The 13,403-nt window shown below is 50.4% G+C and overlaps 1 protein-coding gene across 3 annotated transcripts in view; it reads left to right on the top strand.

The window, feature by feature from the left end:
- LOC128802750 (protein-tyrosine kinase 2-beta-like) overlaps nt 1–13,335 on the top strand; it is a 66,032-nt gene extending 52,697 nt beyond the window's left edge. For 2 of the 3 annotated variants that reach the window (XM_053969309.1, XM_053969307.1), the window contains 7 exons: nt 3,751–3,897; nt 7,584–7,619; nt 8,650–8,677; nt 8,897–8,943; nt 10,285–10,428; nt 12,916–12,996; nt 13,086–13,335. In XM_053969309.1, coding sequence (XP_053825284.1) covers nt 3,751–3,897; nt 7,584–7,619; nt 8,650–8,677; nt 8,897–8,943; nt 10,285–10,428; nt 12,916–12,996; nt 13,086–13,301 — 699 coding nt within the window. In that variant the 3' untranslated portion in view covers nt 13,302–13,335. The remainder of the gene's footprint in view (nt 1–3,750; nt 3,898–7,583; nt 7,620–8,649; nt 8,678–8,896; nt 8,944–10,284; nt 10,429–12,915; nt 12,997–13,085) is intronic. The other variant, XM_053969306.1, reaches the window with a different exon arrangement.
- Nucleotides 13,336–13,403: the final 68 nt, after the last annotated feature.

Genomic DNA, 13,403 nt, shown 5'->3' with positions numbered 1-13,403 from the left:
CTTTTTTTCTCCCCTTTATCCCCATCCCTCCCTTTTCTCCTTTTTTCCCCCTTTCCCCCTTTATCCCCATTTTTCTCCCCTTTTTCCCCATTTTTCCCTTTTTGCCTCATTCCCCCTTTTCCCATTTTTCTCCCTTTTCTCCCCTTTATCCCCATTTTCCTTAATTTTCTTCTTTTTTCTCCTTTTTTCCCCTTTTTCCCCCTTTTCCAATTTTTCTCCCCAGTTTCTCCTTTTTCTCCTTTTCCCCATTTTCCCATTTTCTCCCTTTTTTTCCCCTATATCCCCATTTTCCCCTTTTTCCCTTTTTCTCTTTTATTCTCCTTTTTCCCCCTTTTCCCATTTTTCTCCCTTTTCTCTCCTTTATCCCCATTTCCCCCTTTTCTCCTTTTTTTCCCCATTTTCCTTCTTTTTCTCCTTTTTTTCTCATTTTTCTTCCCCTTTTCCCCCTTTTCCCATTTTCTCCCTTTTTCCCCTATATCCCCATTTCCCCTTTTTTCTCTTTTTCTCATTTTTCCCTCTTTCACCTCCTTTTTCTCCTTTTCCTCCCGTTTTCTCCTTTTTTCTCCATTTCCCCCCCTTTTCCATTTTTCTCCCTTTTCTCTCCTTTATCCCCATTTCCCCCCTTTTCTCCTTTTCCCCCCATTTTCCTTATTTTTCTTCTTTTTTTCTCCTTTTTCCCCATTTCCCCTTTTTTTGCCATTTTTCTTCCTACTCTACATTTTCTCCTCATTTTCCCCCTTTTTCTCTTTCTCTTTTTCACTTTTATCCTTGTTTCCTCCTTTTCCCGCTTTTCCCCTTTTCCCACTTTTCCCATTTTTCTCCCTTTTCTCCCCTTTATCCCATTTTCCCCCTTTTTTTTTCCTTTTCCCATTTCCCCCTTTTCTCCTTTTTTCCCCATTTTCCTTCTTTTTCTCATTTTTTTTCTCTTTTTTCCCCATTTCCCCCCCTTTTTCTCTTCCATTTTTCTCCCTTTTTTCCCCCTTTTCCCCATTTTTCTCACTTTTCTCTCCTTTATCCCCATTTCCCCCCTTTTCTCCTTTTTTTCCCCATTTTCCTTCTTTTTCCTCCTTTTTTCTCTTTTTCCCCATTCCCCCCTTTTTCCCATTTTTCTTCCTACTCTCCCTTTTCTCCTCTTTATCCTCATTTTCCCCATTTTTCCCATTTCCCATTTTTTCCTTTTCCCCAATTTTCTCCTTTTTCTCCTTTTCCCCCTTTCCCCCCTTTTCCCATTTTCTCCATTTTTCCCCTTTTTCCCAAATTTCCCCCCTTTTTCCTCCCCATTTCCCCATTTTTCTCCTTTCCCTTCCCCCTTTCCCTCCCCTTTCTCCACTTTATCCCCATTTTCCTTCTTTTTCTCCTTTTTTCTCCTTTTCCCCCTTTTCCCCCTTTTCCCCATTTTCTCCCTTTTTCCCCTATATCCCCATTTTCCCCTTTTTTCTTTTTTTCTCATTTTTCCCTCTTTCACCTCCTTTTCCCCTTTTCCTCCCGTTTTCTCCTTTTTCCCCCATTTCCCCCTTTTCCCATTTTTCTCCCTTTTCTCTCCTTTATCCCCATTTCCCCCTTTTCTCCTTTTTCCCCATTTCCCTTCTTTTTCTCATTTTTTTCTCCTTTTTCCCCATTTCCCTTCTTTTTCTCCTTTTTTTCTCTTTTTCCCCATTTCCCCATTTTTCCCATTTTTCTTCCTACTCTCCCTTTTCTCCTCATTTTCTCCCCTTTCCCATTTTTCTCCCTTTTCTCCTCTTTATCCTCATTTTCCCCCCCTTTTCCCCTTTTCCTCTCTTCCCCCTTTATCCCATTTCCCCTTTTTCTTTTCCTTTTCCCCATTTCCCAATTTTCTCCTTTTTCTCCTTTTCCCCCCTTTTCCCCATTTTTCCTCCATTTTTTCCCCTTTTTTCCCCAATTTCCCCCCTTTTCTCCCCATTTCCCCATTTTTTCTCCTTTTCTCCCCTTTCCCCCCCTTTCTCCCCTTTATCCCCATTTTCCTTCATTTTCTTCTTTTTCTCCTTTTTTCTCCTTTTTCCCCTTTTCCATTTTTCTCTCCAGTTTCCCCTTTTTCCCCATTTCCCCCTTTTCCCCATTTTTCTCCCTTTTTTCCCCTATATCCCCATTTTCCCCTTTTTCTCTTTTTCTCATTTTTCCCTCTTTCACCTCCTTTTCCTCCTTTTCCTCCCGTTTTCCTCCTTTTTCCCCATTTCCCCCTTTCCCCATTTTTCTCCCTTTTCTCCCTTTCCCCTGTTCAATTTTTTCTCCTTTTTTCCCCATTTCCCAAATTTCCCCCTTTTCACTTTTCCCCTTTTCCATTTTTCTCCCCAGTTTCCCTTTTTCTCCTTTTCCCCCATTTTCCCATTTTCTCCCTTTTTTTCCCTATATCCCCATTTTCCCCTTTTTCTTCTCTTTTTCTCCTTTTTCCCATTTCCCCCTTTTCCCATTTTTCTCCCTTTTCTCTCCTTTATCCCAATTTCCCCCCTTTTCTCCCTTTTTTCCCATTTTCCTCCTTTTCCTCCTTTTTTCTCCTTTTTTTCCCCATTTCCCCCTTTTCCCATTTTTCTCCCTTTTCTCCCCTTTATCCCATTTCCCTCCCTTTTCTCCCCTTTTCTCCACTTTCCTTCTTTTTCTCCTTTTTTTCCTCTTTTCCTCCCCTTTTCCCATTTTTCTCCCCACTTTCCATTTTTTCTCCTTTTTCCCCCATTTTCCCCTTTTATCCCCATTTTTCTCCCTTTTCTCCTCTTTATCCTCTTTTTCTCCCTTTTCCCCTTTATCCCCATTTCCCCCATTTTTTCCCTCTTTTCCCCATTTTTTCCCATTTTCCCCCCATTATCCCATTTCCCCCTTTTCTCTCCTTTTCCCTCCTCATCCCGATTTTCCCTCCTTTTTCCCCCTTTTCCCCCCATTTTTCCCCATTTCTTCCCTCCCACCTCCTCTCTCACCTCCCCCCCACCCAGAACTTCCCTCCCTCTCCTGGAACTGCAGCGATTCCTCGGCGGGAATTCCTCCTCCGGATCCGGGGATTCTCTGGGAATTCCAGCCCTGCCGGGAATGCCTTCCCAAGATCCCAAAATCCCAAGCTCCCCTTTCCCACTGGAAGCCATTCCCTGGCTCCTGCCCCTCCAGCCCTTCCCCAATTCCAGCTCTCCTGGAGCCCCTTTGGGATCAGGAAGCGTCTCCAAGGATTCCCTGGATCCTTCCCCGATCCAGCTGCACATTCCCAGCTCTCCCAGCCTGGCATTGGATCCAGCCCCATCCCAACTCCTCCTGGAGAAGGAATTTTGGGATCCAGGGGCTTCACTGGGAATTTGGGACTCCGGGAAGGGTCCTCCCTTCCCTTTTCCATCCCCAAATTCCATAAAAATCCCTCGGGATGGATCCTGAGTGTCCTTGATCCCAGAATCCCGGAACGGTTTGGGTGGGATCCGTGGATCTTCAATCCAATCCCAGGGACACTTCCCACGATCCCAGGCTGATCCAAATCCACCCTTGGACATTCCCAGGGATTCTCTGGAATTCCAGCCCAGCCGGGAATTCCTTCCCAAGATCCCAAGATCCCAAGCTCCCCTTTCCCACTGGAAGCCATTCCCTGGCTCCTCCAGCCCTTCCCCAAATTCCAGCTCTCCTTTCCCTCCGGAAAAGGCTCCAAGGATTCCCTGGATCCTTCCCCGATCCAGCTGTGCATTCCCAGCCCTGGCATTGGATCCATCCCCATCCCCCATCCCTGATCCCGTTTTTTTTTTTTTTTCCCGGGGGAAATTCCAGGAGGAGGATTTCCAGCGGCCGGGCAGCCGGGAGGAGGCGCAGCAGCTGCTGGAGCGGGAGCGGCTCCGCGTGGAGCAGGCCATGGAGCGCCAGCAGAAGGAGATGCTGGAGGATCACCGCTGGCTCCGCCAGGAGGTCCAGAGCCTGGTGAGACAATTCCCAAAAAAAAAAAAAAAAAAAAATCCTCGGGAATGGGATGGGTGGGAAAGGAGCCGGAATCCCATCCCGCTCCCAGCCCCCGATGTCCCAGCCTGGGGTTGGATCCGTCCCCGTCCCGATTCCTCCTGGAGAAGGAATTTTGGGATCAAGTGGTTTCACTGGGAATTCGGGGCTCCATCCCTTTTCCATCCCCGAATTCCATAAAAATCCCCCTGAATGAATTCCAAATCCCCTTGATCCCAGAATCCCGGAATGGTTTGGATGGGATCCATGGACCTTCAATCCCATCCCAAGGACACTTCCCACGATCCCAGGCTGATCCAAATCCACCCTTGGACACTGCCAGGGATTCTCTGGGAATTCCAGCCCAGCCGGGAATTCCTTCCCAAGATCCCAAAATCCCAAGCTCCCCTTTCCCACTGGAAGCCATTCCCTGACTCCTCAGCCCTTCCCCAAATTCCAGCTCTCTTTTCCCTCTGGAAAAGGCTCCAAGGATTCCCTGGATCCTTCCCTGATCCAGGGGAACATTCCCAGCTCTCCCAGCCTGGCATTGGATCCAGGCCCATCCCGATTCCTCCTGGAGAAGGAATTTTGGGATCAAGTGGTTTCACTGGGAATTCGGGGCTCCATCCCTTTTCCATCCCCAAATTCCATAAAAATCCCCCTGAATGAATTCCAAATCCCCTCGATCCCAGAATCCCGGAATGGTTTGGGTGGGATCCATGGACCTTCCATCCCATCCTGTTCCAGCCCCACCATCCCAGGCTGCTCCAGCTTTTCCTTGGATAGTCCCAGGGGTTCCGGATTCTCTGGGAATTCCAGCCCAGTCGGGAATTCCTTCCCAAATCCCATCTTCCCACTTTTCCTGGGAATTCCCTCCATTCCCAGATGGGGATTGGATCCAGCCCCATCCCAACTCCTCCTGGAGAAGGAATTTCAGGATCCAGGGGCTTCACTGGGAATTTGGGACTCCAGGAAGGGTCTCCCTTCCCTTTTTCCATCCCCAAATCCCATAAAAAATCCCTCAGGATGGATCCTGAGTGTCCCTTGATCCCAGAATCCCGGAATGGTTTGGATGGGATCCATGGATCTTCAATCCCATCCCAGGGGACACTTCCCACGATCCCAGGGTGATCCAAACCCACCCTTGGACACCGCCAGGGATTCTCTGGGAATTCCAGCCCAGCCGGGAATTCCTTCCCAAGATCCCAAAATCCCAAGCTCCCCTTTCCCACTGGAAGCCATTCCTGGCTCCTCCAGCCCTTCCCCAAATTCCAGCTCTCCTTTCCCTCTGGAAAAGGCTCCAAGGATTCCCTGGATCCTTCCCCGATCCAGCTGCACATTCCCAGCTCTCCCAGCCTGGCATTGGATCCATCCCCATCCCGATTCCTCCTGGAGAAGGAATTTCGGGATCCAGTGGCTCCACCATCCAATGGAATATTTGGAATTTTGGGCAATTTCAAAGCGTTTTCCGTTGCATTTTATTATTATTATTTTTTTTTTTTTTTTTTATTATTATTATTATTTTTATTTTTTATTTTAATATTTTGGAATCGGGATTTCGATCAAGCAAATTCAACATTCCTGGCCAGAATTCCCCCTCCCATCCCAATTCCTGCACCCCGTGCTGCTCCCTTCCTGGGAAAATGTTCCATGGCTCTCCCCGAAATTAAGAAAATCTCTATTTTCCTCATTTTTCCCCACTTTTTCCCATTTTTTCCCCCATTTCTCCTACGCTTTCCTTCATTTTTCCTCTTTTCCTCCCGTTCTCTCGCCGCATTTCCCCCCTTTTTTTTCCTCCCATTTTCCCCTTTTCCCTCCCTTTATTCCTCATTTTCCTCCCTTTTCCCCCTTCCCCCCTTTTCCCCCCATTTTTCCTTCTTTTTTTTTCCTCAGTTTCCCCCTTTTTTCCTCTTTTTCCTCCCGTTTTCTGCTTTTTCCTCCCATTTTTTCCCTTTTTTTCCCCCTTCTCCCCCTTTTTCTTCTTCCCCTTCCCTCCTTTCCCCCCTTTCCCCTCCCATTTCCCCCCCTTTCCCTTTTTTCCCTTTTTTCCCTTTTCCCCCTTTTTTCCCCTTTTTCCTCCCTTTATTCCTCCATTTCTTCCCCTTTTTCCTCCCATTTTTCCTTTTCCCCCCTTCCCCACTTTTCCCCCTTTTTCCTCCATTTATTCCCCCATTTTTCCTCTTTTCCCTCCCATTTTCCCCCTTCCCCCTTTCCCCCTTTTTCCTTCCTTTTTTCCTCCATTTCCCCCTTTTCTCCCATTTTTTCCCCTTTTTTTCCCCTTCTCCCTTTTTTCCCCCTTTTCCCCCTTTTTCTCATTTTCCTCTTTTTTCCCCCATTTTTCTTTTCCCTTTTCCCCCTTTTCCTCCTTTTCCCCCCTTTCCCCTCCCATTTCCCCCCTTTTCCTTTTTTTCCCTTTTTCTCTTTTTTCCCTTTTTTCCCTTTTTTCCCTTTTCCCCCTTTATTCCTCCATTTCTTCCTCCTTTCTCTTCCCATTTTTCCTTTTCCCTTTCCCCCCTTTTCCCCCTTTTTCCTCCCTTTATTTCCCCCTTTTTTCCTCTTTTCCCTCCCATTTTCCCCATTTTCCCCTTCCCCCTTTCCCCCTTTTTCCTTCCTTTTTTCCTCCATTTCCCCCCATTTTCTCCCATTTCTCCTTTTTTCCCTTCCCCCCTTTTTCCCCTTTTTTCTCCCTTTATTCCTCCCTTTTCCCTCCCATTTCCTCTTCCCTATTTTCCCCCTTTTTCCTCCCTTTATTCCTCCATTCCCTCCTTTCCTTCCCATTTTCCCCTTTTTCCCCTTCCCCCTTTCCCCCCTTTATTCCTTAATTTCCCCCATTTTTCCTCCCATTTCCCCCCCTTCCCCCATTTCCCCCCTTTTTCCTTCCTTTTTTCCTCCATTCCCCCCCTTTTTGCCCCTTTTCCCTCCCATTTTTCCTTTTTTTCCTCTTTCCCCCCTTTTATTCCTCCCTTTATTCCTCCCTTTTCCTCCCATTTTCCCCTTTTTTCCTCCCATTTTACCCAATTTTTCCTTTCCCCCTCCTCCCTTTTTCTCATTTTCCTCTTTTTCCCCCCATTTTTCTTTTCCCTTTTGCCCCTTTTCCTCCTTTTTTCACCTTTCCCTCCCATTTCCCCCCTTTTCCTTTTTTTCCCTTTTTCTCTTTTTTTCCCTTTTTTTCCCTTTTCCCCTTTTTCCTCCCTTTATTCCTCCATTTCTTCCCCCTTTTTCCTCCCATTTTTCCTTTTCCCCCCTTCCCCCCTTTTCCCCCTTTTTCCTCCCTTTATTTCCCCCTTTTTCCTCTTTTCCCTCCCATTTTCCCCTTCCCCCTTTCCCCCCTTTTTCCTTCCTTTTTTCCTCCATTTCCCCCTTTTTCTCCCATTTCTCCTTTTTCCCCTTCTCCCTTTTCCCCCTTTTTCCTCCCTTTTCCTCCCATTTTCCCCTTTCTCCTCCCATTTTTCCCTTTTCCCCCCTTTTTTCCTTTCCCCCTTCCTCCCTTTTTCTCATTTTCCTTCCTTTTCCCTCATTTTTCTTTTCCCTTTCCCCCATTTCCTCCTTTTTTTCCCTCCCTTTTTCCCCCTTTTTCCTCAATTTTTCCAATTTTCCCCCATTTTTCCCCATTTTTCCCCATTTTCCCCCATTTCCCCACACCTCACACCATCTTTTCCCCCTTTTTCCAGGATCCCAAGGTGTTCCTGAACAACAACATTCCTCCGGTGAGCGATTCCAGACATCCCTGGAAAATCCATCCCATTTTTTTTTTTTTATTTTTTTTTATTTTTTGGGAATACCTCTGGGACTTCCTCCTTCCCTTTCTGATAAATATTGATTTATTTCTTTATTTATTTGGGTTAATTATCCAGAAAATGGGAAATTCCAAGGGGGGGGTTGGATCCCAGGATCCTTCCCGACATTCCAGCAGGGAATGGTGACGCCTCCGCCCTCTTCCCTCCCTCCATCCCAAATTTTCGGGCTCTCCCTCCCTCCATCCCAAATTTTGGGGCGTCTCCTCCCTCCATCCCAAATTTTGGGGCATCTCCTCCCTCCATCCCGAATTTTCGGGCTCTTCCTCCCTCCATCCTGAATTTTGGGACTTCTCCCCTCTCCATCCCAAATTTTGGAGCTCTTCCTCCCTCCATCCCAAATTTTGGGGCACCTCCTCCCTCTTCCCTCCCTCCATCCCAAATTTTCGGGCTCTTCCTCCCTCCATCCCAAATTTTTGGGCTCTTCCTCCCTCCATCCCAAATTTTGGGGCTCTTCCCTCCCTCCATCCCAAATTTTGGGGCATCTCCTCCCTCCATCCCAAATTTTGGGGCATTTCCTCCCTCCATCCCAAATTTTGGGGCATCTCCTCTCTCCATCCCAAATTTTGGGGCTCTTCCTCCCTCCATCCCAAATTTCTGGGCTCTTCCTCCCTCCATCCCTAATTTTGGGGCGTCTCCTCCCTCCATCCAAATTTCCAGTCTCTTCCTCCCTCCATCCCAAATTTTGGGGCATCTCCTCCCTCCATCCCAGATTTTCGGGGGTCTCCTCCCTCCATCCCAAATTTTCGGGTTTTTCCACCCTCTTCCCTCCCTCCATCCCAAATTTTCGGGCTCTTCCTCCCTCCATCCAAATTTTTGGGCTCTTCCCTCCCTCCATCCCAAATTTTGGGGCTCTTCCCTCCCTCCATCCCAAATTTTGGGGTGTCCTCCCTCCATCCCAAATTTTGGGGCCTCTAATTCCCGATTTTCCTTCCCTCCTCAGCTCCTCCCGGAGAAGGAGACGGATTACAGTGAGTTCCTGCTGATCCCCACCCTGGAATTCCCACTTGGGAATCTTTCCCTGGACGCTCCCCCCCGTGCAATCCCACATTTCCCCGGGGAAATTTTGGGATCGGGATCCCGTGGGAAGCTGGGATGGGGCAGGGAAGGGTGGGCCGGATCCCGGGATTCCGCGGCATTCCCGCGTTTCCCCGGGATCTTCCGGAATGATTTTCCGTCCTTTCCCTCAGCGCAATTCACGGGGCCCCCCCAGAAGCCTCCGAGACTTGGGGCTCAGGTAAGACCTGGGATGGATCCTCATCCCCCTTTTCCGCCTCCGGAATCCACGGGGTCGGGAATTTCCCGGCCGTTCCCAGCTCCAGAGAGGTCAGACGGGATCGGGATCGCGGCTGGGATCGGGATCGTGGCTGGGATCGGGATCGCGGCTGGGGCTGACCAGGACTTCCCAAAGAATTCCAGGATGGTTTGAGTGGGGAGGGACTTTCAAGATCATTCCAAGGAATCCCAGGATGCGCCGGCCTTTCCTTGGACACTGCCAGGGATCCAGGGATTCTCTGGATCCAGGAATTCCTTCCCAAGATCCCAAAATCCCAAGCTCCCCTTTCCCACTGGAAGCCATTCCCTGGCTCCTGCCCCTCCAGCCCTTCCCCAAATTCCAGCTCTCCTGGAGCCCCTTTGGGATCGGGAAGCGGCTCCAAGGATTCCCTGGATCCTTCCCCGATCCAGCTGCACATTCCCAGCTCTCCCAGCCTGGCATTGGATCCATCCCCATCCCAACTACTCCTGGAGAAGGAATTTTGGGATCCAGGGGCTTCACTGGGAATTCCGGACTCCAGGAAGGGTCTCCCTTCCCTTTTCCATCCCCGAATTCCATAAAAATCCCTCGGGATGGATCCTGAGTTTCCTTGATCCCAGAATCCCGGAATGGTTTGGGATGGGATCCATGGACCTTCAATCCCATCCCAGGGACACTTCCCACAATCCCAGGGTGATCCAAACCCACCCTTGGGCACTGCCAGGGATCCGGGGATTCTCTGGGAATTCCAGCCCGGCCGGGAATTCCTTCCCAAGATCCCAAAATCCCAAGCTCCCCTTTCCCACTGGAAGCCATTCCCTGGCTCCTCCAGCCCTTCCCCAAATTCCAGCTCTCCTGGAGCCCCTTTGGGATCAGGGAGCGGCTCCAAGGATTCCCTGGATCCTTCCCTGATCCAGCTGCACATTCCCAGCTCTCCCAGCCTGGCATTGGATCCATCCCCATCCCAACTCCTCCTGGAGAAGGAATTTTGGGATCCAGGTGTTTCACTGGGAATTTGGGGCTCCAGGAAGGGTCTCCCTTCCCTTTTCCATCCCCAAATTCCATAAAAACCTCTCGGGATGGATTCCAAGCGCCCCTGATTCCAGAATCCCGGAACGGTTTCCTTGGGAAGGAACCTCCAATCCCTGCCCGTTCCGTGGGCATGGAATTCCCGACTTCTCCCAGGTTGCTCCAAGCCCCATCCCAACCTTCCCTCGGCCACTTCCCGGGATGGGAACACCACAACCTCGGCGGACCGATGCCGGCCTTTGCCCGTTGTTTCCCGGGATCCACCTGATCCCGTTATCCCCGTTTTTCCGTCAGCCCATCCAGCCGGCGCCCACGGCCAACCTGGACCGCACGGATGATCCGGTCTACGGGAACGTCACGGATCTGGTCCGCGCCGTGCTGCAGCTGAAGAACGAGATCAGCCTGGTGCCTCCCGAGGGATACATCCTGGTGGTCAAGGTGGGCAGGAATTCCCTGGAATTCTGCGGCGGATGAGACAGGGAGGTGGGAATCCATCTCCTGAGCGGCTCCCACCATCCTGGGAAGGGGCTGTGTCCATGGAAGGGAGCAATTCCCGCATTTCCAGCTGCTCCGTTGGGTCCTTGGATCCATGGTGGGAGCAATTCCCACATTCCCAGCTCCTCCACTGAGTCTTTGGATCAATGGTGGGAGAGTCTCCAATATTCCCAGCTCCTCCATTGGATACTTGGATCAATGATTGGAGTCTCCAACATTCCCAGTTTCTCCACTGGATCCTTGGATCAAGGGTGGGACCAATTCCAACATTCCCAGCTCCTCCATTGGATCCTTGGATCCATAGTGGAACCGATTCCCACATTCCCAGTTTCTCCATTGGATCATTGGATCCATGGTGGGAGCAATTCCCACATTCCCAGCTCCTCCACGGAGTCTTTGGATCAGTGGTGGGAGAGTCTCCAATATTCCCAGCTCCTCCATTGGATCCTTGGATCAAGGATGGGCATCTCCAACATTCCCAGTTTCTCCATTGGATCCTTGGATCCATGGTGGGAGCAATTCCCGCATTCCCAGTTTCTCCATCAGATCCTTGGATCAAGGGTGGACCAATTCCCACATTCCCAATTTCTCCATTGGATCCTTGGATCCATGGTGGAACCAATTCCAACATTCCCGGTTTCTACATTGGATCTTTGGATCAAGGGTGGGACCAATTCCAACATTCCCAGCTGCTTTATTGGATCCTTGGATCCATGGTGGGAGCAATTCCAACATTCCCAGCTGCTCTGTTGGATCCTTGGATCCATGGTGGGACCAATTCCCACATTTCCATCTCCTCCTTGGGATCCTTGAACCAATTCCCAGCTCCTTCCTTGGATCCTTGGATCAATGATTGGAGTCTCCAGCATTCCCAATTTCTCCATTGGATCCTTGGATCCGTGGTGGGACCAATTCCCACATTCCCAGCTCCTCCATCGGATCCTTGGATCAAGGGTGGAGCAATTTCGACATTCCCAGCTCCTCCATGGAGTCTTTGGATCAATGGTGGGAGAGTCTCCAATATTCCCAGCTCCTCCATTGGATCCTTGGATCAATGATGGGCATCTCCAACATTCCCAGTTTCTCCATTGGATCCTTGGATCCATGGTGGAACCAGTTCCCACATTCCCAGTTTCTCCATCGGATCCTTGGATCAATGGTGGGAGTCTCCAGCATTCCTGGTTTCTCCATCGGATCCTTGGATCCATGGTGGGAGCGATTCCCACATTCCCAACTCCTCCATTGGATCCTTGGATCCATGGTGGGAGCAATTCCCACATTCCCAGCTCCTCCATTGGATCCTTGGATCCATGGTGGAACCAGTTCCCACATTCCCAGCTCCTGCCTTGGATCCTTGGATCAATGGTGGGAGTCTCCAGCATTCCCAATTTCTCCATTGGATCCTTGGATCCATGGTGGGGGCAATTCCCACATTCCCATCTCCTTGGAATCCTTGAACCAATTCCCAGCTTGGATCAATGATTGGAGTCTCCAACATTCCCAGTTTCTCCACTGGATCCTTGGATCCATGGTGGGAGCGATTCCCACATTCCCAGCTCCTCCATTGGATCCTTGGATCCATGGTGGGAGTCTCCAACATTCCCAGCTCCTCCATTGGATCCTTGGATCCGTGGTGGGAGCAATTCCCACATTCCCAGCTGCTCCATTGGGTCTTTGGATCCATGGTGGGAGCAATTCCCGCATTCCCAGTTTCTCCATCGGATCCTTGGATCCATGGTGGGAGCGATTCCCACATTCCCAGTTTCTCCACTGGATCCTTGGATCCATGGTGGGAGCAATTCCCGCATTCCCAGTTTCTCCATCGGATCCTTGGATCCATGGTGGGAGCGATTCCCACATTCCCGGTTTCTCCATTGGATCCTTGGATCCATGGTGGAACCAGTTCCCACATTCCCTGTTTCTCCATCGGATCCTTGGATCAATGGTGGGAGTCTCCAACATTCCCGGTTTCTCCACTGGATCCTTGGATCCACGGTGGGGGCAATTCCCACATTTCCACCTCCTTGGAATCCTTGAACCAATTCCCAGCTCCTTCCTTGGACCCTTGGATCAATGGTGGGAATCTCCAGCATTCCCGGTTTCTCCATCGGATCCTTGGATCCATGGTGGGAGCGATTCCCACATTCCCAACTCCTCCATTGGATCCTTGGATCCATGGTGGGAAAAATTCCCACATTCCCGGTTTCTCCATTAGATCCTTGGATCCATGGTGGGAGCGATTCCCACATTCCCAGCTCCTTCCTTGGATCCTTGGCTCAACGGTTGGAGATTCTCCCGCCACTCCCTTCTCCCGAACGGAATCCTCCCCTCAGCCACCCAAACTCTTCCCACCGGGAATTCCCCTGGATCCACCTCCGGATCCACCCCCGGATCCACCCCTGGCTCCATCCCAACCCTTCCTTCCCTCAGAACATCGGCCTTTCCCTACGGAAGCTGATCGGGAGCGTCGACGAGATCCTTCCCGACCTCCCGTCCTCTTCCCGCACCGAGGTAGGAACGCCGGGAACGGGGTGGGGGGAAGGGGGGGGGCGACATTCCCGAAAAATCCCGCTCGTCAACTGCCGAAAAATCCCACCCAGATCGAGGGCACCCAGAAGCTCCTCAACAAGGACTTGGCCAACCTCATCAGCAAGATGCGCCTGGCGCAGCAGAATTCCGGCACTTCCCTCAGCGCGGAATTCCAGCGGCAGATGCTGACGGCTTCCCACGCCCTGGCCGTGGACGCCAAGAACCTTCTGGACGCCGTGGACCAGGCCAAGCTCCAGGCCAAGCTGGTGAAGCCGTGCTCGGAATGATGGAGCCGAGGGGAGGAAAAAAAACAAAAAAAAAAAAAAACAAAAAAACAAAAAAAAAAAAGTCCGGAGCGACGCCGACGGATCCGGGACGACTCCGGCTTT

The sequence above is a fragment of the Vidua macroura genome, unplaced genomic scaffold (genome assembly GCF_024509145.1).
Source record: "Vidua macroura isolate BioBank_ID:100142 unplaced genomic scaffold, ASM2450914v1 whyUn_scaffold_170, whole genome shotgun sequence".
In the NCBI taxonomy this organism is placed as follows: Eukaryota; Metazoa; Chordata; class Aves; order Passeriformes; family Viduidae; genus Vidua; species Vidua macroura.
The sequence above is the reverse complement of the archived record's forward strand: the minus strand, read 5'-3'. Positions and strand labels throughout refer to the sequence as shown.